Source organism: Numenius arquata, chromosome 2, assembly GCF_964106895.1.
Source record: "Numenius arquata chromosome 2, bNumArq3.hap1.1, whole genome shotgun sequence".
NCBI lineage: Eukaryota > Metazoa > Chordata > Aves > Charadriiformes > Scolopacidae > Numenius > Numenius arquata.
Genome location: NC_133577.1, coordinates 80,786,237 through 80,810,007, shown reverse-complemented (window position 1 = coordinate 80,810,007; position 23,771 = coordinate 80,786,237). Strand labels below are relative to the sequence as shown.

The 23,771-nt window shown below is 36.9% G+C and overlaps 1 protein-coding gene across 2 annotated transcripts in view; it reads right to left on the bottom strand.

Annotated features, from left to right (window-relative positions):
- Positions 1-23,771, bottom strand: part of ANKS1B (ankyrin repeat and sterile alpha motif domain containing 1B) — a 441,596-nt gene that overhangs the window by 269,285 nt on the left and 148,540 nt on the right. For both annotated transcript variants that reach the window (XM_074144245.1, XM_074144246.1), the window contains exon 11: positions 14,469-14,605. In XM_074144245.1, the coding sequence (XP_074000346.1) occupies positions 14,469-14,605 (137 nt within the window). The remainder of the gene's footprint in view (positions 1-14,468; positions 14,606-23,771) is intronic.

Genomic DNA, 23,771 nt, shown 5'->3' with positions numbered 1-23,771 from the left:
TTTTACAGCCTTGTGTATAATAATTGCAATCATCTTTTGATAAGAAATGGAGCTCTCCAACAGCTGCATTGCAGGGTACATCTTGCAAAACAATTAGACCGCTGATGCTTGTATAATGAAATTTACAAAATAATACCAAGCACTCATCACTCGAAAGCAACCCTCTGCTGTTTATTCAATTTATTAAGGGCTCCCTTAAATATTCAAAGACTGAAATGTCTAAAAGCTTCAAGGAAAAGTGTCAGCTTAAAAAACCTACATGAAAAATAAACTTTCTTCATGAGTTTTCACGGAATAGTGAAAAACTTGATACTGGTTGGTATCAAACATTTTCTTTTGAAGTGAACCTCTGCATTGACCCCACTTAATGGTTGTGCTTTGGATTGCAGAGCAGCTTCAGAGCATGAGAATGTCATTCCTTTTGGGTGGATCTACACCATAAGGTACATTGCAGGACTGTACAAAACGTGCTCCAATTCCTTATGGCCTTTTGACCATAGAATCACACTAAAGCTAGCCTAAATTAAAACCACTGAAATCTGTATTAGTGTGATCATCAGGTCAGCAACAACTTTTTCACTACGCAGATCTGTTCCCATTGCACTAAACTACTTATTAGTATAGACATAAACGTAGTGCTCGATGTCATGGACAATAAGCCATGGACCGCTGACGGTTTGCAATGTCATGCTAAATAGTCTGTTGCAGCACTTATCTGGCTCCATACTCAAAATACCCTAACCCCATGATGCTCCTTGATGCTTCAAGCACAATGACCTGAAACATTAAATGCCTCCTCCAAAACAGATGAGGTCCTGCATCCAGGTGCATAGCTGCCTCTATATTTGTTTCAGAACAGTGAAAAACATCTCAGGAACAGTTTTCTTGGATAACTAAAGCTGGGAAAAGTAAATAGAGAAAGAGAGTAAAGGGTGCTTTAATTCTTCTTGTTTTAGCAAGTCAGGCTTAAGAGGTCAGAATATTTGTAAAGGTCAAGAATTCGCTACTTATTAGTGTCAAGACCAAACTATTGCCTTGGGAGCAATAAGATCTTCCTCAGACCATGAAACTATTTACCATCCCTCACTTAGAACTACCTGTTAAAATACAATCTATCCCAGTGGAGTAATTTTCAATTTTGTTTGTGGTCTATTTCATTTTTAGGTTACAAGCCCTGCAATGTTTGTGTTACAAATACAGAACTACACTGTTTTCACCAAAAATTCACTCTTTCCATTGGAATGTCAGATAAAAACTTAAAAATAGACTTAGGTTTGCATAACGTTGGTTGTTTGTTAAAGTTGTGTTGAGCACCATGGGAATTAACAGTGTCCTGTTAAAACTGAGAAAAATAGCAAAGGGTAAATTTGGGCATTCATCTGGAACTCATGTGCAGTCGATTGAGGTGATTTACTTTCTTTAATAATTAAAAACAGCTTCTGTTTTGAAAGGCTGACTCCTAGGGCTAATAATTTCGTAGGAGAGTTCAATGAACAGGGACAGACTCTAACATCAGTCTGCTTAAAAGTCATTTTTTGGGACCTGAGCCGAAATTAGTCTCTGATCAGACCAAAAATATTCATGTGTACTAATTAAACATAAAATGCACACTTTTGCTAGACAACAAATTCATCAATGACCTAATTATTTCTAAAACTGAAAAATATCTCTGGTCATTTAGAAATATGTTCCTGGCCCTTTCCCAAGCAATGGTGTGTTTGTGGTTTTGCAGGAATTCAGCTTCTGAGTTGAAAAGATGACATGTCAAGTAACACGATGTGCAGGAACTATGATTATTCAAAACCTGAGAGAGTTCCTACATAAAAAGGCAGCTGGGATGATCTAGTTCAGTCTTCCTCAGCAGCCTCAAAAAACTGCCCTGACTTTGTCCAGTCAGGTCTCCAGCCACTGCTTCAACTGTGTACCCTTTTCTTGGGGTTAGAATAGCAGCATCTGATTCATCATATGGCCTTTTACTAACTTATGGATGATCAGCTGTTTCATTTCATCTTAGTGTAGTATTACAAGCTACTGTAACACCTTTTAAAAGTGTCACAAGACCACCTGCGAGGTCTTGGGGAGATAGAGGGTGGAAACAAACCAAACACCTATCCCCCATCCCCACCCCACCCCCCAAAAACTGTTCTGAAACATTTTTAAAGATCAGATTAATTTGCAAATGATTGCAGATCCTGAAAACGTGTCCATCAATAAATGGCTATGATTTGCTCTGGAGACATGAGTTAATGATATAAAATAAGTCTAGAGTGATTTTCAAAGGTGGTTATGGAAGTTATAAACATGTTTTCTGTTTGTTCATGCTAACATGCAACCATCTGCTGACCTGGGTGATACAAAATATCTCCAATACTATTTTGGGCTTTGACATTATTATTTTTATTAATTCAGACAAACATATCTCAGTTTAATGCGTCTTCCATTCTAAGGATTCTGTACAGAACCTCACACAGCCTCTAGTGCTCTACAGCATAACACTTCTGCTATATTGTCTGGAGTTAACAAGGTCCATCTGTCAACATGCCAATAATTTTTCTACATAATTGCATAAGAATTTAGCATCTGAGCTTCTGTAGCTAACTAGAGGAGCCTTTTGCACCTTTTCTGCCACCTTTAAAATGTTATGTTGTTAAAGTATGCTAATTGTTCATTAATATATGAAAACACACATGCAGTAAACCAGTCTGTGTTTATTGCATCTCTCTAAAGTACAGTTTGCACAAAAACTGTAGAAAAAAAAAATGTTGTTTTTTTTTTTCTACAGTTAGGATTAAATTCAGTTCCAGATTTAGGTAACTAAATTTCTAGCATAGCTATTTACATCTACACTGGGTATCTAAGCTCCCATTACAGTCAATTGAGATCTAGTCAATAAAATCAATAGAGTCCAGAGAACAATTCATTTGACTGTCACCTTGGTATTAGTTCACTTGCCTTAACACAGGCATCCGCCATCACTGAAGATTCCCTGGGGCATCCCACATGGCCCCCAAGCTGCCATCCAGAAGAGTGCAAGTCTCCCCTACATTTTTCCTATATCTTACCTGAAAGCCTCCATGTTCATGTCAAAGACACAATTATGGCACTTCAAATGATATTGGATGCCTGTTTTTAGGCAACTGAATTGAATCCTACATCTCTACTGATCACGATGGGAGATTAGATATCCAAACCAGACAGCGATTCTTATATACAGAGATGAAAGTATAGGTGTTTTAGTTCCAAACTGAATCCCACCTCTAGCTCACATGTATACACTCTGCAGACCTTACTTCATTTGCTGGAATCTGAAGCCAAATTCCAGCCTCACTGGCAGAATATGTGGCCAGTGATAAACAAGTCACTTACTGGAGTCCTGTACCTTGGTTTCCTGGACTGCATCTTTCAAAGCTACTCCTTGAGATCTCTCCAGATAGGTTCTGAATAATTCTAAGAATACTATTTGCTATATGCAATACCATAATATCTAGGAAATGTACTGAGGTGTCCAGGTTTTATAGCTGTGGAGATTGTACAAACATAAAACTGTCCCAAAGAGATGATGCTTCCTTCATTCTTTGTACTAAAGCCAGCTTTGTCAGTCATTAAATTACAGGTCTACCTCATACTACTCAGAAGCTCTGCACACACTTCAGTAAACCTTGTGAAAGCATTAACTTCACCCTGGTATGTATACTACATAACCACATGCAGATTTGTCCTTAAATAGATTTTATTTATCCATTACATTCATGTATTTAATTTACTTGTTATGTGTATGTAATCTCTTTAATGACTGTTTACTTTAAAATGTTTCTTCTTGACTATAATTTCAGTTATCGTAATACAGACCTAGAAAACCTTAGACTATCCTGAAACAGCATACCAAATCAGGCTAATAAAGAAACCTTATCATCAGTGTAAAAGCAAAAATATATCAATGAAAATATTTAAAGATAATGCAGTAAGAAGATTTAAATAACTTTCAAAACAGATCTAATAATAAGTATGTTATGCCAGTAGTGAACATATATCAATGAAAGATTCCACTTTGAACACTGCAAACAGGAAGGGCAACAAAACACACATACTGAATTGCCTTTCTGTTAAAAAGACAAGGAAGGACTTACTTAATGCTCCTATGAATGGAAGTTGCATGCAAATTCTGTAATGCAATCATGACTTGCATGTAACACTAAGAGCATGCAAAGGATCATTCAAATATTTTGCACACTTAGCAGAGGGATTAGGGCAAAATTCCTTTCTCAATTTAATGTCGAAATATTTCTCCAGCATTGAAGTGCTCTGCAATATAAGCTTGTGACTCTGCCTCCTTTTATCTTTGGGATTTGTGTACATAGCACCATCACAGTTTGTAAAGAAGTAATTCTCACAACACTACTCTGCACTATGGCAGAGCTATTAGCCCTATTTTAGAGATGCTGAACTAAGGTATAGAGCTCTCCCAAGGGAGAGATGTGTGGTTCATTAAATCACTGAGCACCAATGAGCCGGAGGAAATTCTGTATTTGGCAGATTCTGCCAAATTCCAGCTGCCCTACATAACGTAAAAACTGGTTTCAGTTGTGTAATACCATGCAGAAAATGTATGATAGAATAAAGACTTGAACTCACTTTCTCAAATTCTGGCTAGCAGACAAAATACAGACTTAGCAAAGAAAGTAAGAGGCTGTACCCCCTTCGCCCTCGCACATCTCACATACATATCACAGTATGAGTGTAGCCATGTGGCTCCATAAATCCCTCATTTTGGTACCTGCTCAGACGATTTCATTCTTCTCATTCTCTGATCATCTCACTCCCACTTCAGAAATTTTCCTTTCTCCAACTTCCTTCTTTCTTAAGATCCCAATCTCTTTCTACTCACTCATCTTCCATTTCACCCCTTTCTTCTTCGCAGTTTTCTTCTATCTATTGCTATATTCCCTCCAAAACTACTTATTTTACTCTAAAACACCCTTCATGGTATCCTAGATGATTCCAGTTCTTCCTAGCTGGTTCTTCTTGGTGTTCCAAAACTTGCTTCTCTGCTTTCACTGTGGTTTTGTCATCAAGGTCTCTCAAACAACCTCCCTAATGGTCCTATCTCCCACTGACTTTATCAGTCACAACCATTCTTCTCATTGTCCTTCAATGCAACTTTCACATCACTTTTACGGTTTCTTAGTCTCTGTCCTCTGCTTCAACATTCCAACATACCATCTCTGTTTCTATCTTTGTCTCTCTTGCTCATGTACGCTTACATAAAATCCCGTAACATTCATCATTTTCTTGGTAAAATACAGCCTATGAGAGGACAGGCTTCTTCACTTACTGCTGTCCGCAGTACCTCAGTTTTGATTTGTGGAAATCAACAGGCCTGACACATTCTCATCAGTCAATGCTGCTGCCAAGAGTGATTTATAGGATCTGAACTAAGGTGATCAAGTAGCCATGAAATTGCAAAAACTGGAGGTTAAAAATGTCCTGGTTTGCTGTAGAAAAGAACTAATTTTGGTTTCAGTAATTTCACTTCCTTCTTTTCTGGGAAGGGAGGGAGAGAGATTAAGAGAGATCATCTGTCTCTTTAGTTTAGTGTTTACCACAACAACGATGGATCTAGGTTTGATTCATTTATGTCACCTAGAAGTGAAAGACTGCACTGAATTATTACTAGACTCCTGAATCAATTATCCTGTCAAGCCTCAAAATACCATGTTAAACAAGCTAAAGACATTAATAGGGTAATATAATTTCCTCTTTTTTCATTTCATAGAACCTTAACTTAAATTATAACTACAATTAAAAATAAAACATAGTCGGTTTCAGCAACCATCTTGACATTCTTGATTTTACTTCTCAGCATCTCAATTTATTTTAAGAGCAGAACGTAGAAATTACATAGTGGCTGGCAACAAATATATCCCAAGCAGCCACAACAGGGAGCTTACAAGCTCATGGGAATTTGAAAAAGAAAAAAAAAATAAAGAGATAAATGGTTTCACTCGTTCCTTTTCATTACTAAAAGTATAACGCATTTTAAAACTAAATACATTTTTAATGGCATCATAGTGCCAAAGTCCCAGAAATTTCTGTTTGACTGATTTTTAATTTAGAGAAAGGCACCTCTCGCATCCTGCATCAGCAGCAAGTGCATACTTTTTTACAGTAATCTCACAGCCCATCAGCATACTTTGATCATTTCACCGTAGTGACACACTCAAGGATGGCACAGACACATAGCTCTTTCGTGTAGCCTGTGCTTAGGAAGTCGTGCAATGTTACTCTAGGTACCAAATATCCACAGCGCTTTCTGCTCTTGTGGTTCTGTTCTCCTCTGTGCATGTTACAGTATCTCCTCCTTTAGGAGTCTTCCACTGGAGCATGTAACCAATGGTCCGAGGGTTGCTGCCCCCTTCCATCTTCCACCTCTGCTCTTACCTCAGATGACAAATCAGACTGGGAATAAATAAAGGAAAGAATGGATCTTCTCCCAGTTTCTATTTTCCTTGGCTTCTACTTTTATTTTAATTGCAATCATGTTGCAGCTGTGGGTTGTGAGGTGTAGCAGTCCTGAATGCTAAAATCTGTAATGCTTTTGGAGTGGTTTCCCTATTTGGTAGATGTGATCAGATTTTGAAGACACACCATTATCCTACCCTGAGAAAACATTGTTTGAAATGAGACCCAAATTGTGGGAGACAAATTTGGTAAATAAGAGGAACGTCTTATTCGTCAGCTATAAAAGTTTCCAACTTTCAAAGATTTAAAAAAAAAAAAAAAAAGTGTTATTTTCACGGAAAAAAGTTGAAAAATGTACATAAGGCCATTTTCTTCCAAAAAAAAAAAAAAAGCGCAGCTTCCAGTTCCAGCTGTTAGCAGCTTCCCATTTTGACCTACAGATTGTGAAAATTGCTTAAATCATTACACTTGGGTATTAAAAAGGGTCAATGTGATGGCTTATTTTTAAAGTTTAAAGTTATTTTTAAAGTTGTTTGCTACAGTTGTTTGCATGAGTGAAGATATGATGCATTTTCAGATGATGATAAAGGATTACTCAATAACTAAGGTGCTCAAACCTGCCCAGTACTACACAGAAACAAAGGAAAATGCTATGAATCTGGTGAGATACCCATCAAAGCACAATAGATAATGCTTTAATCTTCCAGATTTTGAGTGTGTTACTGTTTCCAAGAATTACACATACTAGGGCAGGGTCACTGGCATGAATTGGTTCACGTCCCTACTATCAAACTTCATTTTCTTTCAGAATAGAGTCTTCAAAGCAGAACCGCCTACCAGGAATAGTCCTTGGCCCATTCAAATTCCTAGTCAGGCCTGACAGTGGATACTTTTGGACAGAGAGAATTGTACAGAACCAAACCTATATCCAGGACTGTGTTAACAATTCAACAGCATAGATGACAACCTTCCAGAGCTCAGAAGCTTATTTTACTAGTGTAGATGTACATACCTATCTTTCAGTATCTGAATTATCTTTATGCTCAGTATTTCACCAATTTGGTCCCTCACAAGTTCAGATATGAAAAATTTTCGATACTTCTGTGTGATTTATGTTTGTATTGAATCAGGAAACACAACGTAGAAAATGTCTCCAGGTAAGAAACAATTTCAACCAGGAAAATATATGCATGTAGAAGTGATATTCTAAAAACATAAAACCTCCTGACAATAGAGAATGTTCTGCTGCTTTAATTTACACTTATGTTTTAGTATCCTGTTGAACTGCAATTAAATGCACTCACACATACTGTTTGCTATTTTCATTAGTACTGTGTATTGGGTAGATGTGTTTATGTTTTCACATTATGTCAGCTCTAATTAAAATAATCTAAATAGAATTATGTTTTATAGCTACTTGTCAAAGGAGATGTTTTACAGTGCATCTCTTTAATAATATTTTGGTTAATGTTGCTATTAAATAGTCACAGAATATCCATTATGCTCTAAGGAATTTAAAAAAAAAAATCCTCCTCTGGAGCTGTTGCATGTCTTCTACCCATTAATTCTGCAGTAATATAGGGGGGAAAAAATCAGTCCTGTGAGAAAATTCCAATCATAAACTTTTTTTTATAATTGATGGTCAGTATTTCAGAAAAGCAGAATTTCATGTCTGTCCTATTTTTAGTCACACATAGATGAATTGCTAACCACATCTTAATGACATCGACAGTATATTTTTCACTTCTTTGTTTTCTTTTCTTTTTTTTTCTTTCACTTCTTTTTCTTTTTTTTTTTTATTTTTAAGGGCTATTTAGAAGCCTTATTTATCTATTGGTTGGTTGTTTATTCATTTCAAAATCATTAGAATGAGAAGGTATCAAACTGTGCAGTAGATTTGCATAGACACTTTATAGGTGTCTATGCAAACAAACAAAAATATGTAGAGAGAGAATTTTCTGAAATGTATCTCCATACCTAAAATCAATGTCACTGACTGCGTCAAATACCTTAAAGTGCTTGCAGCCTTAATGGATATAGGCAACCTTGGAAAGACTACACAATGTAGGAAAAATCTCCAGACCAGGCACACTAACAACAAGAGCTAAATCTGCCCATCTGTGGACCATAGAATACATTTTTATTTTAGTGGGTTTTGGGAATGCTCAGTACCTTTAAGAACTTCATAAAATCATGTACACAGGGGTGGCTTTTACCTTGGAGATGATGGGTTTGATCCCCCACAAAATCACAACTCTCAGTAAAGTCTTTTTAAGTCTTATTTGCCTTTTCTGCTAAGCATGGACACTGCACGTCATTGCACAAAAGTCCAGCACCAAAATATACCAGAAAAAGAAGTGTGCATGAAGCAGAGCATGCATGCACAGTATTTCTCCACGGTGATTTTCCCGGTTATTCCCTGCGTGGCTGAGCATGCCGTAACTTGGGCTGAGCACAGAAAGCAGCTCATAGGAAAAAGAAAGTCCTTACACCCCAGCTGTCCTGTGATCTCATTACAGAAGTGAGTGGTGAGAACTTATTACATAAGTGCGTTCTCCAGCCCTTCTTTCATAATGAAACGTAACAAAGCAGATTTTCTTCTGTGTTGCAAACCAAGCGCAATAGAGGCATCACAGCGTTCTTATGCATTTGTGCACTGGTGCAACAGCCTGCAGTGGGGATTTCACTGGTGTTCCCTAAGTTTGCAGACACAAGCATGTGCCAACTCAAGTGAAGTGTGACGAGGGATGCATTTCATTTGGGAAGAACAAAGGGTACTGCAGTAGGGTGCTGGCATAGGGGAGGAACCAGGGTTATTTCACCATGGGGAAACAGCACTACTAATCCACTTGAAAATGAATTTACAGAACTAATAGGATTTTCTGGAACTGTGATCTTCCAGAGCTGCCTCTAAGATCGTTTTTGTTTGTTTGCTTTCGTTCGAAGTAATTCCTGCACCTAACTGCAAAAAGTATGAGATATAATTTCCTTGAATGTAAATTACTGTCACATTTTAGGTCAACCAGACAGGTTCTGGAGCAGGTATCTCGTATGGCTGGTCTGTCCATTCATGTCCAGACTGCTACAGGGGGTGGAACATCATGGTCCCTGTCTTTCCCTGTGCCTAGATGAACTACATCTACATAGTTACGCCAGGCTCGCTGTGCATGCACTAAACGGTGGTACATTAGGCAAGGCAAACCTGGTAGCCCAAGCAAGTGGGGTAGGTCTGTCAGAGGCTACAGGATCCTGCAGGATTCTATTATTGTTTGCAGAAAAATTAGACAATTTCCTTTGTCTAACTTTTTCTTTTGTCTCTAACTTTTAAACTACTGTCTTATATTGCTAAATATCTTAGACAAAGGAATGATGAACCATAGATGGAATGGTAACTTTGTTTAAAGGGGTTAAAAAAGACAGATAGAAAAAATAATGACTAATGTAAAGACAGCACATCCAAACCCACAAGAAAAAAACTCCATATTATAACGGATAGATTATTGCAGATCTTAGCAGTAAAACCAGCAAGAATGAGATGATGAAATTCCATTACACCAGAAACACTGAAATTCTCTGTTCCTTTGTCTTTCTACCAGAAGCCCTCTTTAAATCACTGAAGCAACAGTCTTAGGGAGTTTGCTTATTCACATAAAATGGGGAAAATACTAATTTATGATAGTTAAAATCCAAGATACTTTTAAAAAAATCCACATCTAGACATCAAAAGCTATAGCTACATTTAGCCATTTGAAACATATCTTAGAAAGACAAGAAGAGAGCATGTGAATTCTGGATTACATTTAATAAGAAATGTAAAAGGTGAGAAATTCATTTTTATGTGAATTGGCCAATGATCCACTGGCAAAAGAAACAGTCTCTTAGGAAAAAAGGTGCCCTTTATCTCTCTGTGTTTATAGTTTATTTGTTCAAATAGAGCTGGAAAAATAAAGAAAGTAAGGAAAATCTTCTTAAATTGAGTGGCTAATATGAAAAATACATGAAACATCACACACAGCCCAACTTTGTTCATGCTTCAACCAGTCCAAGAGCTATAGGAATTGTGGTAGAGCAAGCTCAATTTTTCTATCACTTTCTAAAATTCCAGTCTGATAAGGTAAGCTATATTTTATTATACACACTAATGTAACTAAGTTAAAATTGGAAGAGAGCCTAAAATTTCAGAGGACTTTAGTTAACATATTAACCTACTTGGTCTCCTACCACATGTCATTTTTTCCTCCCACGTGCTGTTAGTATACCTCACAGAGGCCTATATCTTTAACTTGAAACTGTATTACTTTCTCAAAGTCATCACCAATCAGCAATTCATGAGCTAAAAATTTAATAAGACTTGTCTAGACGATCTGGAAAAAAATAATCAAATGATTCAAAATCTGAACTAAATTCTCTTTCTTATCTGCATATATGTAACTTTTCAACATATCTTCTTTTTCAGATTCTGACCCTGTGAAAATCTGAAAACAAGACATGTATTTGCAGAATGCTAGATCACAGGTACAAGCAATAGCTAAGGTGCACAGATAAAAGAGCACACAGATCCCTGAATTACTGTTAAGTGTGCTAGCATCAGGACTGGAAGCAGTAAAGGTGGGTGGCACTGAACTTAATACTGCTTCTGACATCTGAGTTAGTATCTCTTCAGAGTGCTGCACTGTGCCAGGGAGATAGATACACCATTTCAGTTAAAACAAGCTTCAGCTGTAGTAATAGTACACTGAGTTGAATAGTTGAGACATATCCAGTGAGAGTTTTAAATAGGTTTTAGAGAGCAATGGGATCTCATAAGGGACGAGTGGTAGGGTGACAACAAACTGCAGGTTTCTCACCTCAAAGTTCATCATAATTAATTGAAGATAGGATAAATTTCCAGAAAATTTCCAAAACAATTTTGAGGGAAAATAGAAATTCACAGCCAGGTTTTATGATGGGATATTTTTAATAGAAGAAGAGGAATAATTAGGGCCAGATCAAGAGACAACTAGAAGGAAAAAGACAAGTTCTGAATGCGCTCTGAGGAATTCCTTAACTGTCCATGACCCATACCCCTCGGATTTATACTTTCTGTATGAGATTGTTCCTGTCTCACACTTCCCAGATGTGGTACTTTCACCCCATGGGCTGCCAGTGCAGCATCACAGCCTCCCTCCTCTTCAGGGACCCCACATAGCAGGTGCAGCTGACAGGGTTCCCCACCAGCTGCATCTGGAACAGGAGAGAAGAGAGGCCACTATGCTGTGCTAAACCTCACATTCACACAAATATCTTCCAAATCTGTCATGTGCTGAGGCATCCATATGCACTGCCATCACGTGACCTGACACATAGTCTTAGAAAGAAAAGGCCAAAGAAAACAGGAGGCAGAATGACCCCCACCTCTGCCTTCAAACCCAGCTCACTAGGTTTCTCTTCTTCCACTCTCTGCCACCACTTGCCCTCACCAGATCGGTGGGAGGAAGGAATCTTTGGTCCCCTCTGCTGCTGCTTACGCAGAAACACAGTATTTTTCTTCACTGTGGGTAAACTGTCATATGCACAACCCTCCAGGAAAGATAAGGAAGTCTATAAATGAAAATAAAAATATGAGTTGAAAGGCCAGACTTCCCTGGCAGCTTATTCCATGCTACCAAAGCCTGCCTAGTGCAAAACTAGCTGCTGAAGAACTTCGCATTCTCCCTTTCACTGGCACTTTCCTGTGCGGGACGCCCAAGACATATAAAAAGGGGAAAGGAGTGAAAGTTGTTTTGGAAATTTATATGATCTCTGTTTTAGATCTGTTTAAAATCTGTTTATTTGTTAGAAAAGTGCAAAGGGGCCCGGCAGGTGACAGAAAATTAATTATTTTTCATGCATTGTGTAACACTAGTCATTAGTTTTACATGAGTGGTGAGAGGTCAGTCAAGAATAGAATCCCATTGTGTTAACCTTCAAAGAGCTTGCCGTGTAATTGAATGCAGCAGGCATGGAATAAAGGAATTAAATATGCAGGCAGAACTAACACTAATGGTTTGCAAACATCACATTGCAAATATCTAAAACTTCTTTGTCTAAATTCTTGGGTTGAGATCTTGGGGGAAAGTGATTATGTAAGCAACAAAAACAAAGAAAAGGAAGAATACTGAAGAAATGTGCATAAAACACATGGAGAAAGGAGAAGCATATTGGGATCTGAATGCTATAGTGTAACGAACTTCTTGTGTATTAGCACACAGATTTACAACATACGTTAAGCACAAGCCTACATGTGCCTTTCTGCTGTTGTTTTCTGTGTAGGAAGTATGCCACATGTAGGGCCACGTGAGAGACATTTTAGCAAACGTGGTAAAGTTCTGACTATATACGTTGCACAGCTAACTTTTGTTCTACAGAATGATGAGAGTACTGGGAGTCAGTAAATGGTATGATTTAAATTTGAAAATAGCTCCCCAGAATCTGCTGAATCCATTCAGAGCTAACTAGCAGGAGAACACCACCATTCAGTGTTCTGGGTCCATCTGTTGGCAATATCATGATGGAAACAGCTCTTTAAATGCTATTTGCAATAAGCTATCACACAACAGCTTGTTCCAACAATATTCCAATACCTTTCTGTTTGCTTGCCGCCTACTATAAAAAACAGCTTAGAGGGAAGGAGGCATTTCAGTACTATACCGATGTAAGGTGGGAGGGACAGAGAGACTACAGGAACAAGAAAAAAAGAAAAATAACTATAAAAAGAGAAAAGGAGAAGAAGCTGTTATTTTAGACCCCCTGCAATCTAGATTTAAACCAGGACGTGGAACCCAAATTACTGTAGTGTCAAAAAGAGATGGTCTGCACCAGCTAGTCATTAGAATTTTTGTACATGACAGTGTCAGCCATAGGAAACCAATGGCTCCTAAAGAGAAATGGCATGTGCTCCTAGTAATTACCTTTAATTCTGCAAGGCCTTCTGTACTGTGTGCTGCAATGAGTACTGAAAGGAAGATCCACCTCCATCACTGTAACACGCTCACTTGTGTGACACCAAAACGACCTGTTCTATATAATTCTTACCAAAATATAATATATCCATCAGCTTACTTCTCAAGTAAAACAAATACCAGCAACATACAAATGATACAAAGCCTGCATCCACTAGCATCAAAGTGCTCACTTTGATGAGATCAGCTCAGCAGAGAAGAACAGATGGCTGCATTTGAACCCAATAATTGGCAGGGGAGGAAGAGAAGTTCTTTTGGTTCACACCAAAAAAGTTTCACAATTTGTCAATTCAGTGTGTAGTGTCACAGCTAGCTTTGACACACCTAATGTCACACCTTTTTAAGCGGGGAACTAGATAATCCCTTGAGGTATCTTCTGACCTATGTTATACTATGATCCTATGATTCTAAATAAACTCCTCTATACTGATTACCTCTATACTACAAGATTTATTTAGTTAAAATATTTTATTTTAAAGGGCCACACTCCTTAAAGAATTTATAAGGGGCACTCAAGTTTTCCACATGTTAAGCATCTTGTTTACCAAACACTATTAGAAATACATTTCGTTAGGAAGGATGAAAGTCAAGATGCAGTACTATATGAGAAGGTAAACTAAAGGAGGTGTGACACATTATGGGACCATGTAAATGGAGATACAGAAAGAGGAAGGAAAAGCTGAAAAAAGCAACAAGGAATTAATACTGATAAAAGCAGAACATAAACCAGAAAAAAAGTAGCAGTAAATAAAATTTTAAAATATTACATTCATCATTAAAATCATTAATGCTATAAGAAAAATGTACTGATATCTCTCTGTACATTGTTGGGTTCTTTCATAAAATATTCTTTCTTCTCCTGCTACCAAGATTGCTTCCTAAGTACAGGAAATACTTTATGTTCTGTTTATCTGTCTTTGACCTATTCATATGTGTATAGTGACACATACCCTTAGAATAAATGCATCATAGCCTTCTTTTAAAATGAAAAGTACAATTAACAAGAGGATGCTTATAGTGATCACCTACCTGAGGTCGTATAACTTTCACTATGTTTTTAAGTGCAGTGTCTGGTGATGGAGGAGAACAGTCAGGTGTTGGGCCTGTAGAACTGTTTCTATGGTTACCAGATCCTGGTGCGGTAATTGCTACCTGAGGTGCATTATCTGTGAATAAAAATAGCGTTTATGTGAACTTACAAATACTTCATACATTTTAAAATTAAAAAAAATTATTTTGAAAACAGAATGCTGCTCAGAACACTATTTCAATTTACAAAACCTGTTATAATTTAAATGTATTTGGTAAGGAACATATTGCATATCTACACTTATTTTGTCAGCTCATACATTCATTCTAAGTCAAGGAAGGATACAGCACTCTCTTAATACCTAAATAAAATAAGGCACAAATCAAACACAAATATTTTACTTTTGCTCCCATCAATTACCAATTGTGAATTCACGTACTATCACTATAACAGAGGTGACTTAAAAGGGAGCTTTCCAATGCAATTCATATCATCCTAGAAAATTCTAGCACGTAAACCCCAGTTCAACTAGATATATAAACAGATACTCGATTTAGAGCACGCTATTATGCACCAGTGACAACTCTCCTGGACACTGTGAGCGATGTAATGGATCAGTGAGGATTAATTGCATGAAAAGGTACTCAGTTCCTCTGATGAAATTTCCATCCTCCATAGAGCCCTCCACTGCAGTAGCTACCCTTCCAGCAGTATCTCACCTAGATAACCTACAGCTGGCTTAAAAATGTCTCCATACCTGAAGGTACATGGGAAACTGCTGTTTGGACATATTTTGTGATGCTGTTACCATTTTATGGCACTGTGAAGGACCATCAAAGAGACTTAAAATATCATTCTTACCTTCTATAAATGCTCTTAACGCTGTTTGAACAATGCGGAGTAAAGTCAGTGAAAATCAGGTCAGAGGATAGAGAGGACTATGAAATAAGGCACAGCTTCCCAGCTGTGATGGTAATCAAGCACCAGAATGACTTAGCAGGAGGCCAAAAGCTCCACATTATTTCATGTCTTTAGAACTGTATTATTAAAGAAACGCTTTAGTTCAGATTCTGGGGAAAATGGCATTGCCTGTGCATGGTTATGATGGTCTTTACAGTGTCTGCAAATTTACAGAGTACCTTTCTTTGTGGATCACAAAGATGTGTGCTCCATGTTCCTAAATGTGCTATAACACCTGCAGCTCTGCATTAAGACAATGATTACATTCAAATCTCATGTCTGTGGGCCTCAACTGACAGCCTGCAGAGTTCACAGGAGAAAGCCTATTTGTTTGTAATTGAGGTAGATCTCCAATATGTGCTTTCATTCTGTGGGGAAATTCACTCCAGAAAACAACCAAACTCCAAATAAATAAAAACAGCTCCAGCGCTGTAAGATGGAGAATTTTTGCCTAACCAGCTTCTGCAGGAACACGCATAAGCTCCTCCATCTGCAAAAGTGGCAAATGCCTCGGTGAAAGCAATAACAGAAGCTTCTCCCTCTCAGTCCTACTGACCTGAAAGAATTCTTGGAAGTGTAACAGAGATATCAAAGGGAAAGAAATACCCGGTTACATTAACATAGGTAACATAGGATAAATAGGAACAGTTGCAAGAATGTAAACTTCATGGCCTTTCCGATTTACAGATACTTTCACAGCATGGATGTTTCTAAGAGATACTCCCTGCAGAAACACTACATATCTGGATGAGGACTTAAAGTTTCTAGTCAAATATAGACCAAAACCTGTCCTTCTACAGCAAACAGGAAAAGCCTGGAACGTTTCAGCAATACTGTTGCATTTAATGAAAATGTAAACAAAAGCTCATGTGTCAGTTTGACAGACATCCAAAATGGAGACCACCTGTAGGTAACCTCAGATGTTACCTGACGTCTGACAGAGTGAACCCTGCCTGTCACAGAAACAGACAATTCCGACTTTGTTGAAAAGTATCTCATCAGAACTCTGTTAGGAGCATCTTAATTGACCTGAAAGTCTCATCCTCTTTTGCTCCAGAATATCATCTTCTTTCACTCTATGGATAGACTCACCAATAAATAATTATCAATGAACCTCCCTGCGTGAGGAATTGGAGACTCGCCTTGAAAGAGCCCTGCTCTGTGTTTGTGGAGATACCAAACAGGGGACTATACTGCTGCCAGGACATGTGGCACCAGCTAGGAAGGTAAGAAGTACCTTCTAGAGTGAGAAATGTTCCACATGAGTCTAGTTAAGTGTACTTAGTGCACTCATTTACTTACTGGTGTGAGAAACACAGAATCACAGAATCTTCATGGCTGGAAAGAACCTCTGAGATCACTGAGTCCAACCATACACACACAAAAGACCCCCACAATCTCGGCCACTAGAGCATGTCCTGAAGTGCCAGATCTACATCTAAGTGCCGCATCTACACATATGTCTCTGACAAACAGGTAAACCTATAAAGAACACAAACTCCAATACTTCAGCAGTCCCTGAGTTTCTGTCACACTTCTTTTGCTGTGAAGCCTGTGTGGCTGTGCTTAAGCACAGCTGCCCTTTAGCTCTTCAGAACACAAAAGCCTTACAAGTGAAATCAGGAAGTCTTGCAGATGTGGAAGTATCTCAAAGATGCATGACTCAAAGGACAGATAATTAGAAATACAGATTGGTGCTGATGGTAATGAATACAGCTTTCTGCCCACCTTTTCATCCTGTTTCAAGGCCTTGTCGTAACATACATAATAGGCAGCAATCTCAAAAAAGAGTAGTTACAGTCTTTCTTTCCCAGCAAAATAAAGTGGTAACACAAAAAAGGATCATGCTTTTAGAATCTAAAAATAAAGCTTTGCAATAAAAATCAAAATAATTTTCTTTGAAACAAACATCCCAGAAAAAAATCCACTGCTCAATATTTCATGCCTTCACTGCTTTCTCAAGCAAATGAAGTGTCTGACATGTAATGGTTTCTTGTAAACAATTTCTTTATTGTGGACAGCTGTTTATTTTCACAGTAGGATCTTTCCATTAGGCAACCAATAATGATTTACTACCTGGGTCTGCTCCATCAGAGAGAGAATATCACCATCAAATTAGTTCCTGCAAGCAATTTGGGCAACTTCTCTGTTTATATATACAGTATTTGTAGTTTCATGAAGAACAGATGTGAATATATTTTCTTTTGTAATTAAATGATATAATAATTATGTTTTCATTTTCTTTTCTCTCTCTTTGTTAACAAACCTAAAGCAAAAATTATTTTTTTTCCCATATAGGTAACCATAATGGTAATATTGTAAGTTTCAATTAAACATTTCATAGCAAAAATAGCTTGGAAATTTAAGAACCCACCAAATTCACCTACAAAAATTAGTTCCTGTGCTGAGTTTCTGATAGGTGCTATAGACGGGGCCAACAGGGGAGTATTTACAGCTGTCATTCTCTTCTAGATCCTGGCTTAGGTTGCAATAAGCTAAGAGATGCTTCTCTACAATTCAGATAACATGGGGCTCCTGGGATTTTGTGTGTGTGTGTGTAATTTTCAGTAAAAATTACTGAACTGCAGCATGCTTTAATAACATTTCTTCCTGTCTCCATCATACATGAGAAACTGTCACAAGGATTATGTAACTGAAGCTTATTCTGATTCTTAAAACTGGTTACAGAGGACTTACCATCCCCCATTTCCTCTGTTTCAGGGCAAATGAAATAGAATAGGACAGGATAAATAAAATATACTATGTTATGTCTTCTATGTCCAGAATAACCAAAATGATGTTTTTAAAGGTTAGATAAACTCAGGTTTTGGATTAACTGAATTCTTCTAGTGTGGGCTATAAAAATAGCTATGCTGATTTACCTCCTGGCAAATCTTACTAGTTTACTTTGTTGGTTGGTTGATTGATTGACTTAGCATACAAGGTTTTAAAGGACAGAAAGTGTTATGATGCCATCATGATCACACTTATCATTAACTATCTTATGGACACATGAAAAAAGATGGTGATCCTTAAATTTCTCACAGGATTAGACAGGTTTCCCCATCTCAAATCTTAATACCTCTTAAAATTCTATTTGTTACTTTTCCCAGTTTTTGAAGTATTTACAGAATCAGTATTTACAGCAATGGTTACACTAGTGCTTCATAAAGCTTGCCTCTGCCTATTAGTCTTCCTTATGCATCAAAAGACTGTAATTACAAATGATTACATCATTGCTTGGAAGTTGAAGCTCAGGTTGTTCCTACCACCATTTAAAAACATCTTTTTACTCTCAAGTCACACAAGCATTGTTTGAATTAGAGCTACAGGCTTTGATTATGGACAGGTAGCTTGATTTCAGTTACACTAAAACTATTGGTATTGAATCAAATCCAGAAATCCAGATTAGCTTTTTACTGGGCTATTCCAATTATTCCATATTTCACCAACAGTTATTTCATATATCCCTACAAGAAAATGATAAAAAGAAAGTTGAATGCCATTAAACAAGAACTAATTCACGTAATTGCTTTTTTGAAATTTATGAATTTAAAAGTTTTAAGTCATTTAATATGCAGGATGTTTAATTTTTACAGCACCTTTTTATAAGAAGATTAATGGAGGAAAGAAGAAGCAAGATAAACATCTCAAAATTTATTTTTCGCCACATTGTCATATATAATACAATTGTGATAAAAGATGCGCTTGGTGTTCAGCTTTATTTATTATCCAGTTCAATATCACTGAAGCCTAATTAATATAAGCATGCAATTACCTTGTTCATAAAAATGTTTAACTATGAATGTAGACTAACCTCATGTTTCACACAAAAGATATTACATAAAAATTAACATCATAACCAAACCTTTCACAGGAAGAAAAGTTGGTCTACTATCACTGACATTATAAGTACTCAGTGATTCATTTGCAATGCAGTCTTTCAGTACAAAAAATTTCTGAATAAAATGGAAACTGCACTAGGTAATGTGTTATATATGCCTATCTAACAGGATCGATTTTTGGAACCAAAATTCAGGGCCTAAAGTTAAACTTCTGTATTCATATGCTAGTAACTAAATTGCCTTCCAAAGAAATGGGATTAATTTGTTCTCAATGTCTTGGGTGATTCAGAAACTGATCTTCAGACTTGCAAGCTAGGTTTCTTGAAATATAGCTACATTTCAGTGAGCATGTTAAACTCTTCTTTGAGTCAATGAAAGCCAGTAAAAACAGTATTAATTAGAATTTATAAGATATTCTATATTTAGATGTATTATATTGAAGAAATAGTAGGCCAGAGGAACAAGCCCTAAACTTAATCGATTATACTAACATATGCATTACCTTTAAACAAAATCTATATAGCTAGTTCAGACACTTCTATTGCAGACAAATAGGGCAAGATTCAACTGCCAAAGCATGGATACCTAATGCCATCTCAGGGGTCTCAGGGAATTCAAGGCATCTGCAAGAGGTTTGCAGGAACTGTGGAATTTCAATGTCCGAACATCAGCTTGGGACACCCAAAAGCATTTCAAATGTCAATAGACATCTATGTATGGGCAACTGAATCAAGGTCCTAAAATTATAAGGAACAAATGCTGCTCTTAAAACCTGTAACCCTTGTTTCCTAAAAATCTTTGTGAAAATGCTACTTAATTTGTTTCTACCATTATGGTAAAAAAATATAGTAAGCTTTTTTCCTGAAGTTTACAGGATAACAGGAGGTCAACAAAAGAGGGGAGTGCAAGGAGCTCCTATTCATGCATACGGTGACTGCTTTACACTTCTAAGGATCACTCAGATTTGAGTCTGGAGAGAGCAAAATGAAAGTGAATATTGCCTTCTTTTTGTATATTATAAGAGCAAATTATGATGTTACTTTGCTGTTATCATATACTAAGATGTCAAACAAAAACATAAAAATGTTAACTGTTTAACTGGAACTATAAAAAAAAAATCATGCACTGGGAACTCTGCCTTTTACTGTGCTGTGTGACATCAGTGGTCAGTTAGTGGATGATTGTCTTCTTTCATATGGTACATTGCATAGAGAAAAATGCCCTTGTGGATAGTAATACACCATATGACCACATACCACATCTAATGGTATGTATAAATATATATACTAAATTCTAAAACTTCTGAAAATATAATACTAGACATGAACAAAATACTTAAAGCACAAAGCCTACTCATTATTACCTTGTAGAGCTTTGTACTATAACCTCAGGGGCTGGATAGATTTCTACACTGCAACTCTGGGAGAAAGAAAAAGGGTGGAAAATGAATGTGCACATAGATACATATGCATAAATATATACAGATACACCTGCATACATATATAGACAACAACTTCAAAGGCACCCTGTTAGGGGTAAATAACTTCCTTTTATTCCTTAAGCTCTGCTCAGCATGGAAGATTTCTTGCAGTTTCAAACTACTTGAAGGTAAGCCCAAAACCTGCATCTGTTTTGGACACTGCAGCATCAGGATAATGCAAAATGTGAACAGAGCTCCAGATGGTTTGGGGTTGTCTGGTATCAAATGCTTTCTAGTGTGGTATCAAGACAGACCTGAGTTTGATCGGTTACAGCAGACTCAATTTGCTAGACTAGTAGAAAACTACTACAGAAACATGGATCCAGGCTGGCCATTTCTATGGGTTTGGATCTGTGTGATAAAAATGTGGTGTGTCCTGTAAGTGGTGGACCCATTGCAAACATTCACAGCAATTGCATACAGTAAATTGTCAGGCTGCAGTTCATTCAGAAATCCAGGTAAAAATTATAAAATCTCCTATTTTGTCAGGCAGATAACAAAAACATTCATGTTATATAGTAGCCCCAGTTGAGAGACTAGAAAATTTCCCATAGTATAGAACTCAGCTTTAAAATTGTTCTAACTTGACTAAATCCCCAAAGCAAATCTTCTCTCCTACATGACTATTCAACATGGTACAAATCTAGGAACTACAGACAAGGACAATCAAGTATTTCAGGATTTCAAGGAATGAATATTGCAACAGATATTTCAAAAGAGCAGATGGAATAGTGAATAATGGAATCAGTAGGTAGCTACACTGGATACATAGAGAGAACGGTTGGACTAAACTGTTTGAATTTGCTCTTTTGAATTTGTTTTGTTTCCCACACACTTAAACCTGAATAACCATTGTTCTGAGTAGGATTGTAAATATATATCTGCAACTGTCTTGTTGAAAGCACTTGAAGCTGTAACTGGCCCAATCTTGGATGTGGCAGCTATTTCAGGATTGTGTTTGGAATTAATTACCAGTGAAGTGCATTCCAGTAGCAGCAGGGGGTCTGCTTAGTTGTTTCTGCATCATCCACGAGAGTTGGGTATGACTATTATCAACTTTTTATTTCCTCTAATCACCCACCTGCACAAATAGACTTTGGAACTGCTTCAAGCTTGCATAACCCTTGTAATACCAGGCAACTGTCTGCAAAAACATCTCTCATTAAGTACTAATGAGAGATGATGGGTGATTTCCACCATTTCCTGAGTAACCTTTTGAGACTGCTTCTGCAAGCTGTTGATGTCTAATTGAGCATTCAAAAACAATGCCATATAGTTATTTTTTGTGAAATGGGCTTTTTGTTGGCTTTTCCATGTTTAAAGGGTTTGTAGTGAAATCACTGTACTTGCTTATGACAGATATTTCATAGATTTCAACATCTGCGTTGTCTCAGCATGTAGTCATCATGTTTCTGGGAGTGCAATGAAAAGCACAGGGTGTAGTTACAGGTGCCAAAATATTTTTGTTTATTTCAGTCATTCACTAAAAACTGAAATGCCTAGTAATCTTATGAAACAAAACATTCTCCAAAAAAAATGATACATATTGGGGGTGTTTGTGCTTATTTTTAAATTTAATTCATCAGTGAGAGGCTACTGAATGCTATCATATGCGTGCCTCAGTATTTCACAAGGCTTCTCCTGTAATCCAAGAGAATAACCAAACTGCTGGGCAGAGAAAATATTGCAAATGAAATAGATGATTAGGTTACATTTTCAAATTATCTCAGAATATAAACTGCAAAAGGTGATGACAGTAAGTGCTCTCAAACCATTTAAATAATACTGATGATAGCCAGACTCCCTGGGGTTCAAACTCAGTGAATAAATAATTTACGCAGCCTTGAACCTCCAAAGATACATCTATCTTTAGTTGCAATGAATGCAATTTATGGACAAAAACTATATTTTCATGAGCTTCAGTTCTTCTGAAGTATCAATTAGTTAAGGAAGCTGTTTTATCAGAACACTGCAGTCAAAAAGCTAGCCAAAACATTTTAAGGCCAGAGAGCTAGAAAATGTCTCAATAGCCAGTTATTTTTATTTAAGGTAATGTTTGAGCAACTTCAGAGAGCTCAACTGTTACTCTGAAAATTGACATTTTTGTATGTAACATATCTTCATGGAAAAAAATATTTTGTTCCAAACTAGAAATGTATATTTTTTACAGTGTAACAGTATACTCATTAAGCATAACTTGTCTAGCAGATAGTGTGCACTACTAATACAAAGGCAGAATTCAGGGAATCTTAAAAGTCTCTGCTGTTAATTTTGAAAGCAATATGGAAACATCTGTACCAGAGTAGACCAGCTATCTTGTCTAATATATTGCCCTGATAACGTCCAAATGATTCAAGAAAGATAAAGGAAATACTGTGGATAATTTTGGAACAACACAATCCAGTTTGCACCCATTAATAGCTAAGTTGTGGCACTACACCACTAGAGCCTTTAGTAACTAAAACAAAATAACTTGATTGTATTTTTTCAATTCTGAAAAATCTCATTTGATAATTAACACCCCATATATTGCTTTGCATGTTTTTATTTAAACTTTGTATTTTCTTCTGAAAATACTCAAATTCTACCCTTTTTATTAATATTCCTGCATTAATTTATTTTCTATCTGCTGAAATTTAGATGAAATTATATGTTACAACAGTATTATGTATTTATGCATTATTAAGCTTACCTTCTGACTGACAAAGCAGGATTTACATTACTTCTGCTATGAGTGTTTAGAATCTTCTATACACTTCAGCATATTTTATTTAGTTACTGTCAAAGTGTGCAGCTTGCCTCAGTGGTTTTCTCTTCTTCTTTGAGTTTTAGATTCCCTAAGATCCACAAGCTAGCTTTGCAGATTTCTTAAAATTCTTCCTATTAAATGTTCCCACTAAAGCAATGTGCTACATTTCTTATAGAATCCACAGATACAGAGTTCAGATAGATCCTTGGAGTTTTTGAGAGCCGCAGTTAACTATCTAAAGGAATGATAAAGAGTGCACAAAACTTTA